Source organism: Zea mays, chromosome 5, assembly GCF_902167145.1.
Source record: "Zea mays cultivar B73 chromosome 5, Zm-B73-REFERENCE-NAM-5.0, whole genome shotgun sequence".
Lineage (NCBI taxonomy): Eukaryota > Viridiplantae > Streptophyta > Magnoliopsida > Poales > Poaceae > Zea > Zea mays.
This window is the reverse complement of record NC_050100.1, coordinates 198,642,264-198,657,646: the sequence shown is the minus strand read 5'-3', so window position 1 is coordinate 198,657,646 and position 15,383 is coordinate 198,642,264. Positions and strand designations below refer to the sequence as shown.

At 43.4% G+C, this 15,383-nt stretch overlaps 2 protein-coding genes across 5 annotated transcripts; one reads left to right on the top strand and one right to left on the bottom strand.

Annotated features, from left to right (window-relative positions):
• The first annotated feature begins 266 nt into the window (after window positions 1–266).
• Window positions 267–6,952, top strand: LOC100217057 (uncharacterized). 2 transcript variants are annotated; one of them, NM_001143428.1, is given in 7 exon segments: window positions 310–585; window positions 1,332–1,378; window positions 1,876–2,023; window positions 2,133–2,325; window positions 3,024–3,150; window positions 3,515–3,679; window positions 6,430–6,884. In NM_001143428.1, coding segments are annotated over 7 exon segments (1,062 nt in total). In that variant the 5' UTR covers window positions 310–359; the 3' UTR covers window positions 6,586–6,884.
• A 1,811-nt stretch (window positions 6,953–8,763) lies between these two features.
• LOC100285002 (uncharacterized) lies at window positions 8,764–12,156 on the bottom strand. 3 transcript variants are annotated; one of them, XM_035968084.1, is made up of 6 exons: window positions 11,567–12,156; window positions 11,325–11,401; window positions 11,162–11,198; window positions 10,694–10,796; window positions 10,293–10,575; window positions 8,764–9,293 (listed from the first exon to the last, which is right to left on the bottom strand). In XM_035968084.1, the coding sequence occupies exons 1-6, from the start codon at window positions 11,703–11,705 to the stop codon at window positions 8,961–8,963; spliced, it is 972 nt and encodes a 323-aa protein (XP_035823977.1). In that variant the 5' UTR covers window positions 11,706–12,156; the 3' UTR covers window positions 8,764–8,960. The 3 variants fall into 3 exon arrangements, with proteins under 3 accessions (XP_035823977.1, NP_001359086.1, NP_001359085.1); NM_001372157.1 differs by having other exon boundaries at window positions 8,789–9,293; window positions 10,284–10,575; window positions 11,567–11,894; NM_001372156.1 differs by having other exon boundaries at window positions 8,880–9,293; window positions 11,325–11,881.
• Between the last annotated feature and the right edge of the window lie 3,227 nt (window positions 12,157–15,383).

Here is a 15,383-nt window from a genome sequence, read left to right as displayed (position 1 = left end):
GAACTCTGTTGAGATGCGCGACGGGTTAATTTGAAAGAGGTATAAGAGTTTTTTTGCAAAAAAAATGACGCACGACGACCGTTAAAACTGATGCTTTAAGTATAGTATAGAATATATAGTATATATTATATAGATATATAGATATAGGAAGGAATATGCCATATCGCCATTTCCACTAAGTCCTTGACCCCTTGGCCTTCGATCACTGATGGCTGATTAGCGGAATCTAAAGAAGTACGCCTCCCAGCCTCAGTTTACGCTATTTATATTATGCGCCTGCTAGTCAGAACCCTCAGTCCCTCACCATACCTCCGAGGCTCCGACCAAAACACCAGGGTCCCAGTGCTCTTGGCTCTAAGATGGCGGCGCCGGAACCGGAGGCCAAGCTGGAAGCCGTAACCCCATCTCGGTCCTACGAGCTGCCACCGGAGTCCGAATCCGACGCCCCTGCCTCCACCGGCACCCAGGAGCTAAAGCCGTGGGAGCAGCACGCCGCGGTGATCAACCTCCCGCGCTACGACTACCGCGCATCAGGGTCCCTCCTCCTCCGTTCGCATTCCGGCTTCCTCATCACGTGCCCCATCAGTGCGTTCCCTTTCCAACTATACGGATTATTTCCCGATCGAAACTTGTGTTGTTGGATTGATTCGTGGATTCATGTATTGTGAGGTCTTATTCTTGCTACAGCTGTAATTAGTGGAATTTAGTTCCGGACAATGGATGCCTCAAACTAGCTTCTGTCTTATCTTAGCGTCTGTGTGCGAGTTCCTTTGATAGGGATACATGTTGTAAAGACTTAGGCTTTGGTCTATCATACAAAAGCGTTGAACTACGATATTAGACGAATTTTGACATGTTCGCATGAAGCTTCCATTATGCACTAGTAAGATCCATACTGGTGGGCATAAGCAATAAACATAGTAACATACATTGGCCAGTGAACATTCCCATGATTTATAGTATCAATTTATAGCCGCCTACATCGCATCATGTAATGAATGGTTCATGACTCCCAAGAGTCGATACTGTCAAGTAATCAAATTCACAAGTGTCGTCATTCGTCAAAGTAAGTTTAGTTGGTGGGTCACCTGTAACTTCTATTTAGTGAACTTAGCTCTGTGCTCTCAGTTATTTCATGTTTGCAGTACAACCTCAATTGAAAAATTGCAATGGGAGCAGATGAAAATTCTACAGAAAAAAGTGATAATGTATCATTCACTTGTATTGCAGTATCATTTATGAAACTTTGACTACTAAAGAAGAGTTTGAATCAGTATTGATGGCACATGGGCATTCTTACAAACCTGATGTGCTTTTTTATATTCGTACAGAGCGTGAAAAAAGTGCAACCAAGGAAGCCATTCCCATCCTTGAAGAGGTCATTGCTCATTATGTTGCTCCATAGTATTTAATTGTGTTCCCAGTTGATAATTCTAGTCCATGAATTTTATCTTAGAGAACGTCGCTATTTCAATCTGCGTTTTATTTTAGCAATATACCAAATTATGTTGCATTTCATTCACTATTTGATGCACACCCTCAAACTCAATGAAGTTTTATATTTTATTATTTTCCCACCTAATAGTAATTACTGGATTACCGGTTCCACCTTCTGTTCATATGGCTTTCTCATGCTATATGCTTGAGTGTGTAGGTTTTTTTTACTTCTTTTGAGTTGCACTGTTTGCAACTTCATTATGTAGTCTTTTCTCCAACGATTGAATAGCTCAGGTATGACTATGAGCATTAGCAGTTTCAGGGACATTTACAAATTCAGTTTTACATCTTTTGTTCGAAATTCTTTTCAACTCTAGCTTCCACACAGTACATGTTAAAATATGCTGATGTGAAAGCTTCATTTTGTCTTTTGTTCAGTACCATGCAAATTGCTGTGTTTCTGAACATGCAGAACCATGTGATGTGAAAAATGCAATTAAGAAAAGAAAACTGTGCTCGGAGGCATCAGGAAGTTTAGAAGAGGCAGTAACGAATGGGAATAGTAGCAGTGTTTCAGAATCAATTGGTTAGTATAAGTTATCTGATTGTATCCTTATACTTATAAACATTATAGATCCAGAAAGGCTTTCCACTTGTTATTTTCATATCTTGTGTGCTTCTTGGCTTCATGGTAGGAAGCACCGGAAACACAAGCTCACCCCAGTCCAAGGTGAATGACAATGTTGACAGGGCTTCAAATCTCTCACTGGTTAAGCTATCAAGAAGTGGCTTGCTCTTCTTTAAATTTCCTAGTGGAGGCGTTCATGTAGTTGAGATGCTTACTGAAATACTTCATTCACTCAGATCCGGGAAACTCAAATCTCCACAGTAAGGATCCAACTTCATTGTAAGAACTCATCTTCTGAAGTGCTGACATTTGAAGCATCTTCTGAAGTGCTGACATTTGAAGTTGACATGCTGCTGCTGCCATGTAGAAATGTCTAAATGACCACTACTATGCATTATCTAAGTTTTCTGGAACTGGAAAAATAGCCATTGACACTCATCTACAGTACTTTACTGAAAATGTTGCCAGCCTTGATTCAGTATTCATTCTGTATTTTTTATTTCCTTAGTGATTCTACATGGCATGCTTTTCTTGCCTATCCTTTTCTGCTTATTGGCTGAATGAGACTAGTGTTGAATGATGTTCTAGAAACACCCTGGTTAAATGAGATGTTGATTTAGGGCTAAACATGCCATCATTCATATTGCTAGATTTGTGCAAACTGTGTTACCACTCTTCTTTTCATAAGGGCTTGTTCGGTTAGGCGTGGATTGAGGGAGATTGGAGGGAATTAAATCCCTCCCTATCCATTTTTGAATAGGAAGGGATTTAATCCCTCTCAATCCACCTGCAACTGAACAGGGCCTAAAGTGGAACAGCAATATGATTTTCTTTCTTCCGGCCAGTTGCATACGTAAAAATACTGCGACATCACTGATTATAGGCTACTCCTACTGCGTATAGTTAAAGGCTTAAAGTTCTGGTGTTTTAGGGTCTAAATTAAACTCTGAATTGACAGATGGTGCCACCGCATATTCCCAATTCAAGAAACTTGCATTCTATCAGAAGAAGACCTGCATGCCACTGTGTCAAAGTTATTCCTTGACTTCTCGAGGAGCAAGACAAACGAAGACAAGCCTATAAAGGTAGAAATTGCGTCATTTATCATTGTTTACCCATTTTGTTAATGTTTAATGGAGTCAAATTCATACTATTTTCTACTGCAGCACTGCAATGTATTATGCAGCATTTGTATAGATATCCTTGCGGTTGGGTCTCATACACTGATTCATGTATTGTTTAAGTTCTCTTACATTTGTTGTAATACCAGGCTCTAGTAGCACTTGCTCTATTACCTTCATCACTATGCATCAAAATCACTCCATCCTTTTGTTAATGATTGAAATTTCACTTTTGCAATTAAAGAGCATCACTAGCTGTAGTACACTGTGCATTGTCATGAAAACATTTTATACAATTATACTGAACAAGTTTTTATGTATTTTACAGTTTGCGGTTGCCTATAATAGAAGGGGCATTGATGAGACAGAGAAGAACAGTAATGAAGGTTCAAACCAGCAGACTTTGATGGATAGGGAGCAATGTTTCAAAGTGGTAGCTGCTGCTGTCAAATCCGTTGCTGAGAACTCAGTGGTTGATCTTAGATCGCCTGAGGTAACCTTACCCGACAATTGTCAACAGCTTGCATAGTTACTCGCTACTGGTTGGATGACAAACAACATCGTACTTGTTAAGATCCAAATTGGAAAACAACAAAGTTTTGAATGCTGACTAGTGAATCTAAGGTCTTATTTTTTCCATGCCATCATGATGAAAGCTGCTATAAGTTTGGTCAGGTGTTGACATCTGACATACTGCAGCTGCAGCATGTTTACTTTCTGTTTCAGGGCATATGTCCGAGAGTCAGAGAAGACCCTTTCAGGTTTCTCTAGTAGCTACTAATCTAACTGTTTGTTTCTTGGAGTTACCAAACTTAAGAATACCTAGACCTTTTATTATATCTACTTGAAAAATATGAACTTTTATTCCTCCGGTTTGCTTATATTAGTTTGAAATATTTCACCTACTGTTCTTTCCCATATGCAATATACATGAGGTGCGAAGAAGACTAAGATTTATGTTTCTTTAGAGCAAATCCAAGAATCTATTTATATGCTTCCGTATTGGCAGGAATAGAGACTTAGGGCTAGTTTGGGAACCCTATTTTCCCAAGGGATTTCCATTTTCCAAGGGAAATTAGTTTTTTTTCACTTGGGAAAATAGGAACCCCTTAGGAAAATGGAGTTCCCAAACTAACCCCAACAGCTTCTTTAGTTAGATCTCCAAATATTGTTGTCCTCTATTCTTGATTTGTCGCTAACCAAAGGTGGTGGAGCTGGTTATCTAAATACGCGCAAGATATAGAGAAACCATTGTATGGTTCAAAGATACTCCAAATAAGGATTTAAAGAGTGTGTTTAAGAAAGATTTTTGGAGATGCTCTTACCTTAACATATATGAGGAGACTAGGACTTTGAGATAATTTATGGGCTATGTCAAGTTGCTTATGCATCAATTCTCATTATTTTTTCTAGCTTTATGGTTTGGTAAAGTGGATGACATGTTCCTAAGAGCATGTTTAATAATATAGCCGACCATTAGTTGTAAGGATCTTTGTAGCCTGTCACTTAGTCCACTCATATATTAGTTAGCTCTTCACTATTACCCCACCTGTGACCTGTCTCTCTCACAAAATTTTTTAGTTTTTTTGTGTCTAAGTGAAAGTAGCCTAGAGGGGGGTGAATAGGCTACACCTGAAATTTTTCACTAAAAACTTCGAGATAGTGTTAAATTCAAGTTGCACTGGTGCAAACTGGTTCAGCTGATTTTGTTTACAACTGAACAAGTTGAACCTGCTCAACTTAGATTAGATAAATAGTTAAACAAGTGTGACAAAGTAATGAGAGATTTTTGCTTAAGACTTGCTCTAGATAAAACCCACTCAAATAGGTGATAAATCGATGTGAATTGGTTTCACACGATTTGCACACAATATAATCGAATATGAATTAACCAACAATTTAAAGCACTTTTCAAGAGCACACTAAGAACACACGATTTAACCCGAGGTTCGGCAACCACCACAAAGGTGTCCTACTCCTCGTTGAGGAGCCCACAAAGGGCCGGGTCTTTTCCAACCCTAATCCTCCACAAGCCGACCACCAAGGTCAAGGCAATCTCTTCTCAAATTAGCTCAACGAGCGGGTGATACAAACTTCTTGGGGCCGTCCACAAATTTGGAGACTCCCAAGCAACCTCTATCCGTCAAGGAACTCAAGGTTCAAAGAGTAACAAATCCGCACAAGATTCAAGTTTGCGATGAGCTCAAGAGATGAAAAGAAAGGGAGAATCGAGATGAAATCAACAACGAGTTAGTCCGACTTCACCTCACACCAAGAGTCCTTCAATCAATTGAAGGAGATGCGAATTCGGGTGTGAGGTGGATTGAATGCTCTTGTTTGAAAGTTGGTCAGCCAAGAATTCGTGGAGAGGGCAGAGGTGAATGAAGAGAGAGAGAGTGAGGGGTATATAAAGGAGCCCTCAAAAGCTGGTGGCCGTTGGGGAAAACAGACTAAACACCGGTTGATCCGGTTTCCACCAGGGTGGTTCTCTATTCACTGGCTGGCTGAGCCGGAGAGTGGACCGGTTCCAAATCCGGTTGAACAGGCCCAAAAATCGGTTGAACCGGTTTTCCAAAAGTCTGCACACGACTTTTTCTGACATGACAGACTGACAGGTCAGAAAGTGGCAGAGTGAACAGTGCAAAAACCCGTTGAGCCGGTTTTGAGTCCGGTTGAACCGGTTTTTCAAACTGGCTCACAGATTTTTAGAAAACTGAAGAGAACTATGGGGAAATCTTAGTGGGAAGTAAAAGTGATTTTTCCAAGAGCATTCATGATCTAGTAAAATGTTTTCTTAGAGGATTTGAAAAGGTTTGGAGTGAGCTCATCGCATTTACTTACTTAACTATTGCGGATCCCTCTTAATTGAACGACGATTCCTATGACTCAAGAATTTGTAAAAGTAAATTGTCGTTGTTCCCAAGCACTTGAAGCACGTTATATGATATAGAATTTTAATCCGCTGTGCTTTTCGATTTGCGTACATATATGATCTGTGCTTTCTCCTGTCTGTAGAATAACTGTATACATACTAGGAGCAAACTTGTTAGAATCTCAGTTTGTTTTGTCATTTAATCACCAAAACTCTCAGTTAGGGTTGATTACACTTACACTAAGCCGGTTTGGTTTTTTTGTGTCTAAGCCGTTTGTAAGTTTACAATCCACTTCTCCCCCTCTCTCTTCTTCTCCACCTCAGCATTTAGCCTACTTACAAGCTTTTATTATGCTTGCTCAAATGTCCAGGTTGCGGTACTCGTTGAGATGCTCCCGGTTTCCGGGGTACCTCTTGGATCTTCGGTGGCTGGGGTGTCTGTTCTCCCAGCCGAACTCATCTCGACCAAACCTCGCCTTTGTGTCAGGTCTTTGGTGCCTGATGCAAAAGCAGGAAAAAAGAAGTGAAATACGGTGGCGCCTCGTCAACCAGAGTATCTGTAATGGGAAACTGCCGATGCAGTTTTTCACATGCCTATTTGTACCAGAGTACCATCGCCTTAATTAAGCCTTGTTTTTATGAGGACATGAAACCATGATCAGGGCTTGTCCTTTTTTACATTAATCAAGGCGAGTTTTTAATAATCATAGAAGACACTGGTATGCCTTCGACAATGTATCATCCTTTGCCCCCGCACAAATAGTCGTCTGTCTGCCTTTGGGGATGTCAAATTGTGTTTTGTGGCAGCATAGAAGGGAGTTCATTCAGTTCTTGCCTTCTTGTACTTGTCGTCCTTTTTTTTAGCAGCGTGCCGAAATGTCAAAACTGGCCGGCCATGATGGTCTCTCCACTGTTTGTCTCAGAACTTTGTCCATCGTGTGCAGCCACAAAGCATGATGCATGTTGCTGAAGACACCAGCCTCTGAGACGGCTTTTGTTCCGGCCTGGCCGCCTTGCTTTTCCCCCTGTGATCTACTGTGCCGCTCATCATGGTAATAATTTGTCCTTGAGGCGAGATGCCGTCAGTTTTCAGGCTTTTGGGGAAGTGGTAAATGGCCGTGTGATTTTGACAAAAGGGTTGATGCCGTTCCCTTTCACCCAGCCCAGCATCAAAGGCGAACACGGAAACTGGCGAGTGTGTTTTTTGGACGAGACGCGCAGGATGGGATTTGTCAATCCTTGAGCCAGCCAGCAGCAGATCAGTGGTCTGCATCGAGCTAGCTTTGCCCCTGGCTCTTAGGCTTTTGACAAACACCAGCTCAAATGGAGTAGACATGGACAACACACGCACGCATATGAGACGACTGATGTTTAATCATTCTGCTTGTTTCATTCCAGCAGGGAGGGTGCCAAGGACATCATGCATACTTGCGTAGTCATGGCTCATGAGTACATTGCTCCTATACTTGTATAGGAAGAGGTAAATTTTAGTCGTCTCTACAGTTAAAGCTCCTGTTTGAATATACTGAATGGACTAGAACTAATAGTTAACTGCTAAAATTAGATGAAAATATCCAAATAATGTAGCTAACAGTTTAGGTATTAGTTACTTTTAGCTGAAGACATCTAAACACCCGAGGCTAACTATTAGCTGTATCTCAACTACCTTTACCTAGTAGTTTAGCTGGTTCAACTCAACTAAAATCAGCTAATAGTTAGCTAGCTAATTTTACTAGTCTTTTTTAGCTAGCTAACTATTAGCTCTATTGCATTCAAACAGATCCTAAATCTCCCTAAATCTATGCTGAGACATGTATGGCTCATACAAAATTACAAGAGGCATGCAACATGATGTAACCTCAATTTACCCCCAAATCGTCCGTGTACTTTCTGAAACAACATCGCCACACAATCCTTGATTTGAATGCTTGCAACAAAGTAGAAACGTTTTAAGGAATTGAAGAATCTTCTTTGCTCAGGAAATCCCTGCAGGAACAGGAGCTGCCAGCCAAAGTAAGGGGCAGAATGGGAGGTTGACAGCAGCACTGTATTCGTAATAGGACACCTACATTTGACCAACATGGATCACTGACAGTGTCCTAATAAGGTCCTGTTTCGATCTGGGACGTTAATTAGCTAGCAGGAGCAAGTCAGCTAGTAGTTTTTTATTAGCAGTGTTATTAACCCACCTATCAGCTAACCGTCGTTTGATCCTTTTTAAATTAGCTATTAAGAGCAACTCCAAATCATTATAAGCTATTAAGAGCAACTCCAAGAGATTAACAAAAAAATTAGCTAAATTTATTGATTTAGCTATTCTCTAAAATAGATTTCACGACAAAGGAGTAGACTAGTCCAATAGACTTTGTAAATTCAGAACTCTATATGATGAGTGAAGTAGGCTACCCAAAAATAAAGAGCAGATGTGCAGAGATGGAGAGTTATTAAATTTGAAGAGTCACTCATAGAGTCTATTAGAGACGTTTCTTCTAGTAATAACTAAATCTACCTTTACGGTCTTTTATAACTGAGACAATTTGGATCTACTGATGCTAGTTTTAGCTGCTAGCAACAATTAGCAGGTAGGACCCAAACACCTCCCAAGTTTGTGGGAGGTCTTAAACATGGTCCACACTATTTCTCTGTTTGAGGCTTCCATTTTGTTGGTCACTTCCAGCAGACAATTTCGCCTTTACCATTAACACTAACACAGAACGGAACATGTGAACTGCCATTCTTCAGATCTTCATTAGAACACACAGTTCTAGACTCTAGACGGGCAATCACCGCAGGCTGTGGCGCTGGCATGCACGCCGCCATTGATATCCAAACGGAATCACATCGACAGCATGCAATGCATCATGGAACATTGAATGTACAAAATTCAGCACGGGTGATTAAGCTATGATCCACATATGGACAGGGAAAGGTCCAGGTTAACTCTCTGCCTGGCGAATACGCAACTGCCTGACGGCCCTGAGCGCGCACTCAAGCCGGTCGACGACAGCGGCGGCGGGAGGGCGCAGGCGCCTCCTTCGCTGGACCAAGAGACAGCGGCCACAGCCTTTGGGTCAATGGAGTCTGGCCGCCGCGACGGCGAGTGTCTCCTGGCCGCTTCGTCTCTAGTCGCAGTGCCGAACAAGAAGCGTCCGTCGTCTCCGCACTTGATCTCCTTGGACTTGGAAGATAGCTGCCTCGCCACAGGGCTGAGACGATTTGCCATGGGCCTGCCGGTCTGTCGTAGAACAAAAAACACAGCGTCAGTCAGAGCTCAGAAGGAGCAAGTCGTTGAATTAATTTCTTATCAGAGCTGCAATTAGGACGCAACTAGCTAGTCCTTATTGAATGTGGCCACATCTGATAATTGAGATCGTTTCTTTGCAGTAGTGAAAACTGCAAGGACCAACAGTGTAGTCGACAAGGAGTACAGTGCGCTCATGTGCTTCATGAGAATTCAGACGCGAACGGCCGGTACGCTCGCTGGCCCGCCCTTGCACACCTCTTCCTCTTTTCTCGTCGGCCGGAGCAAGGCACCAGAGAAGCTTTAATGGGGGCTTGTTTGTTCTTTCTGAATCTGCACCTGTACTGCACGTCTGCAGCATCGTCCGCCCCCGTCGTCATCATGGCAACGCTCTCGCTCGCTGCAAGGGGGTTGGAGTGCTGCAAAAGCCCCTTCTTTTGGCGTATCATTGTCTTGGACGAGTTCGAAGCGAATGCATGCATGAGGGCTCAGGTTCTCAATAGCCGTTTCTGGTGCTCCTCTGATGCTGCTACTAGCAACAGGCGGCAGCAGCACCACTCATGTTGCGTCTGGATCGTTTCTGGCTTTAGCCTACAGCCTACTCTACTACAAGCCAAGAATAATTCTTCTCAACCAAGAGCAGCAGGACAGCTGCTGAGGCTAACGAAAACTAGCAAAGGATGTAGGAGTATGCTGTATCAGTGTATCTATCTATCGTAATGCATTTCAGCTAACATGAGTCCTGATCCTGAATACGGACGATGGCTTATCGTGCCCTCGCCACGCTGCGAGAACAGGTACGTACTCCATTATAAAGCGAGGCATGCAGATGAGTGAGACGACTTGAGAGACGTGTGAAGAGAAAGATCAGCGTGCAAAAGCAGTTAAGACAAGAGAGGAGAGATATCTTCTTTTGATAACCCTCTTTTTACCCAATGCTTCTTTTCAGTAGCTTTTCTTTTATATATATACCATTTCTTTTACCTGCCGTACCTTGAAGGGCTCGGTTCCTCGCACCCAGAATCCCAGCTCGCGCAGCGTGGAAGCGGCCGTGGCAGCACGAGCGGCAGAGGCGGCACCGCTGCTCTGCCACTGCCATGCGAGGCCCTCGGTTATCCTCCTGCTCCTGCTACTGCTGCTCCCCATGGGAATGGGAATCGCTCGCGTGTAATCATCGCCGCAGCGCCGGGTGCCAGGAGCCCCCATGTCACTGTTCCCCTGCACGCTTTCGTGCGTGGCCGTGGCCGTGGCCGCAGCTTCTGGCCCTGCCTCCGCCCTGTTCACCCGAGCAGGCAAAAGACGGTGTGTGTGCCAAAGGTTAGGGATTTTTATCATTCTGTTGGAATGGTAGATATGGATGAATAAAAGCGGCAGCTAGCAGAGGCGGTAAAAACCTTTTCATGTGTGGGCAGCAGACGAATTCTTTGGGGCCTCCCTCCTCATCAATGGCGAATGAGTAGTGCTCCACCAGATGTCCTAGCCGCCGCGGTTGCACCTCTAATGGCAACGACCGACATGGAAAAGAGGAGAGGTAGTAACCCAATAAATAAAGGTGGTTTAGGGCACTAAAAAAAGCGGTTCGGCTTTCCAGTTTCCATTTCGCACCACGCGTGTGCAAGTGTGGGAGACAACAGAACATATGCATATGCATGGCACATGCCGAGCAATCTTGCAGCTAATGATGGCTGTTTAGCGGTGTCAAGACGACGGTCCTGTGTTTTAGCTAAGGATCTTAACCCCAAATCCCAAGGAAGAGGCTCCATCAACGGGAAAAACTAAGAAGATCGCTCTAGTAAGAAATTGAGCTGAGAGGAACAGGAACAGATAAAGACAAAGACACAGTATAGTAGCATCTCTCTCACCTCTCCTCCTAATGTCTTGTCCTGAGCTTCTGTACATCTGTTTCACCGAGAGCAAAGGGAGCCGAGTTAGTTTAAGTAACTGGAGCTCCTGGTCATGATTGTAACCAGTTCGTGTACATCGCTGCGTGAAGATGAGAAGAAGCGCGCGGACCGACCGACTGACCTGAAGGTGGCTCTTGACATGGGCAATGGTAAGCCCTCCGACATCCATGAGCTGGAGAATTAGCTTAGGAGTAGCTTCTGCATGCAGTCGACATCGACCACGAAGAGAGCACATGAATGAGCCCAGGGCCATTTTGGCCGACGAGGAAAGAGAGATATAGAGAGGACACCAAACCAAAGACATGTATGTATGTATGCATGCATGCTTAGCGTGAGAGGTGAGAAGACAGGAACAGAACGTACTGTCCTGTCCGCCAAGGCAGTCGACGGCTCGGACGAAGTTGCGATGGAGCTCGCTGGTCCACCTGAGCCGGGGCACCTTGGACCTGTTGTACCGCCTCGTCGCCGCCCCGTTCCTCCCGCCGCCGCCGGCGCCACCCATCTCGGCCACGCGCGCTCGGCTAGCTGCTGGCGAGCTCGGACCTGCTTCTTCCTTATCAGTCAGTCGCCTCGCCCCTCTCCCGTGGTGCCAGTGCCACTGCCACACGGTGTGGTAGCGCTGTGGCCTTGGTAGTCCTTCATGCGTTGCTAGACAGCTCCTGCTCTACACTGCATGGCCTTGGTCTCTTTCATGGCTTCAGGCTTCAGCGGCCGGCCGGCCGGGGCTGTCTATATATCGTTGGGCGTGTTCTACCCTCTCGCTAATAGCTAGACTGTACAGTAGATTATGAGGACAAGCTAGCGGTTAGCGGCTAGCGGAGCAGGACGGGTGCATCGGCCCCGAGTGAATAGTGATCCCACGCGTCACGAGAGATGGCCATCATTAGCAGGATTCATGGAGTTCAGGGGTATCGCAGAAGAATAGTGGTGTTTGCAAGCTAGAAATGCCACCTACTATACCTCGTTGCAACATTACTCAGCTCCTTGTACTCCTACTCCTACAAGCAAGTAGGACACGCTGCATGCAACGTCTTCTACTCGATTACACGTCGCAGCCTTTCTCAATCTCAGCTCAGCGTACATGCCGCTATCACAGGTCACAGGCGGCACGTTCCTCCTGCACATTCTTTGGCTAGTAGCTTTACCCAGCCGCTCTCTGGTCTACTACGTATCCATTTTCAGATGCAGACAAGGGAGAAAAACAAGCGGAGGTGGCGACCAAGAGCCGAGCAGAGCATGAATGGGTAGCTGTGCGACAGACGACCGCCGGTGCAATGGGCAACGGCAGCACGTGCATCCTGCTGAGCTGAGGACTTCATCTATCACCGGTTAACTTAAAGTGCTGTTTGGTTGTGGATTTTGAACGGTAACGTAAATGTTATCGGGTAATGTTATCTGGTAATAACACTGTAAATGAAAAAGAAGTAAGACATCACTTAGATTGTTTGGTTCAGCTCAGATAAGTGCTGGTATTCCATCACACTATCTATAAGTCCGTATTCGATTATAGGGTAATAGATTACATTGTGGCTCAAACAAACATGATACGATGCAATCAGTTGCCGCGGTAATATAACCGGATCACGTTACATTTCACCGAACCAAACATCATCTAAAAGTAACAGAAGAGGCCTTAATCATAGAATGATGATACATGTCATTATCGGCTCAAGTTACAAAATAGCAGCGATACTAACATTGTAATAAGACAGGAGCCAACAAAGTTATATAGGCTATCGCTGCCGGCTTTTGGTTTGAACAGGTAGTAATAATGGCTTTACGGTATCTCACCTCCGCCCCCAACGCATTTATTCTAGAAAACGCCTCTTGCTTTATCCACCTCTCTTTTCATTGTTGCGGTTTTTTACAAAAAAAATAAAAAAAACGCGTGTAGGGTTTTTGGATTTTTAAGGATGGAAATAGTAGCTTTCATGTTTTAAGGTTGGTAATAAGCATATATCTACTTCTTTGAATTTGTAGTTTTCTTAATAATTTTGATGACTAGCTTTTGCTTAACTTTTATGTGCTAGTTATTTGTCAATTTTACAGAGTTCTTTTCAATTAAATTTTGACAAAAGGCATCCGAGTAAATGGTGAACCCATATTGAGAAAGGTTAGTGACTATGAACCTATTTAATTTCTAGCAAATGAAATGGTGGTTTTGATGATTGTTAGTTAGAATGTCATGCATGCGTTAGTTTTTGTATGTAGCAGAGACGTAGAGTTTTTCTTCAATAGGGCTACCAATTTTAACGTTGATAAACACACGAATGCCACATATATCAACCTTTTTTTGAACTACAATATTATTCATCATAAGAGCTCTAGGGTTTTCATTTTCTTATACTTAGTCTCCCCATTTTGAGATGGAATAATATATTGTTCTTCAAGAGAGGGCTACCAGCAGTTTTAAGAGTGTGTTTGGTTCAAGAGTGTGTTGGAGTAGAGCCACTCCATTCCAATTCCAGGAGCGGAGCCGTTCCGCTCTGTGTTTGGTATTGTAGAACAGAGCGGTTCTATTTTTTGTTTGGTTCCGGAGTGAAGTAGAACGGATCGACTCCATTCTTTGTTTGGTTCAAGAGTGGAACTAGAGTATAATTTCAAATTGTAACACACTATGATCAACATACAACAACTCATTACCATCACAATGTTCTCAACAATGCGGTTACATATGAGCAGCCACATTCAACACAAAATACTCAACATATGAGCAGTCCAATATAGTGTGATTACCAACTACATTGTCAACAATGAGCAGCCACAATCAATGTTCAATATGGCAGCAATCACCATCCCAAAATACAACCACCATGACATGCAAGAATATCCAAAGAGCATTGTTCATGGATACAAATGCATGTCTCAAAATCATCCATACCACAAGAGTCCATGACTACTCAATAGAATCATCCAACTAGGTCTACTTAAGTACCTAGGAAGCCTACATATTCTTGTTCATGAAATCGGTCATCATTGTGATCTTGTAAAGCACGGGCACATTCATGAAACCATTTGCAAGATTAGGATCACCAAGCATATGAGAGTAGTACCTAGACTTGTGCTCAAGCTCAAATCCGGGAAGGCTGTCCACCGCTTCAAACAATCCGTTTGGCAAACCTTTACTTGCTGCAGCCTTTTCAATAGCATTAGCTATAGTTTCAGCACCACTTTGAAAGGCTTGAACCAAAGGGAAAAATGGTATAGCATCATCAAGAATTTTGAATAATGCATGATGCAACCAGTAGGATAAGCTCATCATCACCACCATCTTCTATGACCCAATTGTGAATAATGCATGATGCAACCATAATTTCTACTTGGGTTGAGAAAGGGAAAAATGGTATAGCATCATCAAGAATTTTGAATCGCCTTTTCAAAGAACCAAATGCACGCTCTACTGTAATTCTAAGGGATGAGTGCCTAAGGTTGAACAATTCTTTCTCATTTTGAACAGGGTTCACACCCCACTCATTCAAGTGGTACCTTACACCACGAAAAGGAGGTAGAAAGCCTCGTTTAGCTCCATAACCGGCATCAACTAGGTAAAACTTGCCTACCATATAAGAACATGTATGTGAGCTATAGAACTAGATACATGACACGTGTAAAGAAATGTGGTTCACAAATTTATGGTACCTTCGGAAACTCGAAGACCATTTTGTCGTTCTAAAGCATCTCTCAAAATCAGCGCATCATGGGCAGTTCCCTCCCATCCGGCTATGACATATGTGAACCGTAGATCGAAATCTACGCATGCCATTACATTTTGAGTAGTGTGACTCTTCCTACCATGGAAAGCGGCCTCCATTTCCTTAGGAACTGAAGCTCGGACGTGAGTGCCATCAATTGCCCCAATACAATCCTATTTAGCAATACATTGGGAGAAACTATAAGCATTAAACTCTCTCACAAAGATTGTGTGATTATTGGGTATATGCCTACCTTAAAGTAAGGGTCCCAACGATGATTCCCTTGAATTTTAGCCGGTGTAGCGGATGATGGTGGCGTAATGAAGTCCGTGCGTAGCTCTCCAACAGCGTGAAGTACTTTGTTGAAATACCTACTAACGGTTTCTCCGGACCTACCAAAATTGGTACGAATGACCCTATTCCTAATATTGTGCCCAATTGTGTGTAGGAACATAGCTACTTGCTGCTCAACACACATGTGTATGGTG

What these genes read in the sequence shown, in the direction of transcription:
- LOC100217057 (XM_023302418.2), top strand. Translation starts at nt 360, where the DNA reads ATGGCGGCGCCGGAACCGGAGGCCAAGCTGGAAGCCGTAACCCCATCT. An exon ending in CCTCATCACGTGCCCCATCA is followed by an intron (nt 586 to 1,909) that starts GTGCGTTCCCTT and finishes CTGAACATGCAG; the next exon opens with AACCATGTGATGTGAAAAAT. An exon ending in TTGATCTTAGATCGCCTGAG is followed by an intron (nt 3,680 to 6,429) that starts GTAACCTTACCC and finishes TCAAATGTCCAG; the next exon opens with GTTGCGGTACTCGTTGAGAT.
- LOC100285002 (NM_001372156.1), bottom strand. Translation starts at nt 11,705, where the DNA reads ATGGGTGGCGCCGGCGGCGGCGGGAGGAACGGGGCGGCGACGAGGCGG. An exon ending in ATGTCAAGAGCCACCTTCAG is followed by an intron (nt 11,199 to 11,324) that starts GTCAGTCGGTCG and finishes TCGGTGAAACAG; the next exon opens with ATGTACAGAAGCTCAGGACA. An exon ending in ACAAGACATTAGGAGGAGAG is followed by an intron (nt 10,797 to 11,161) that starts GTGAGAGAGATG and finishes CGTTGCCATTAG; the next exon opens with AGGTGCAACCGCGGCGGCTA.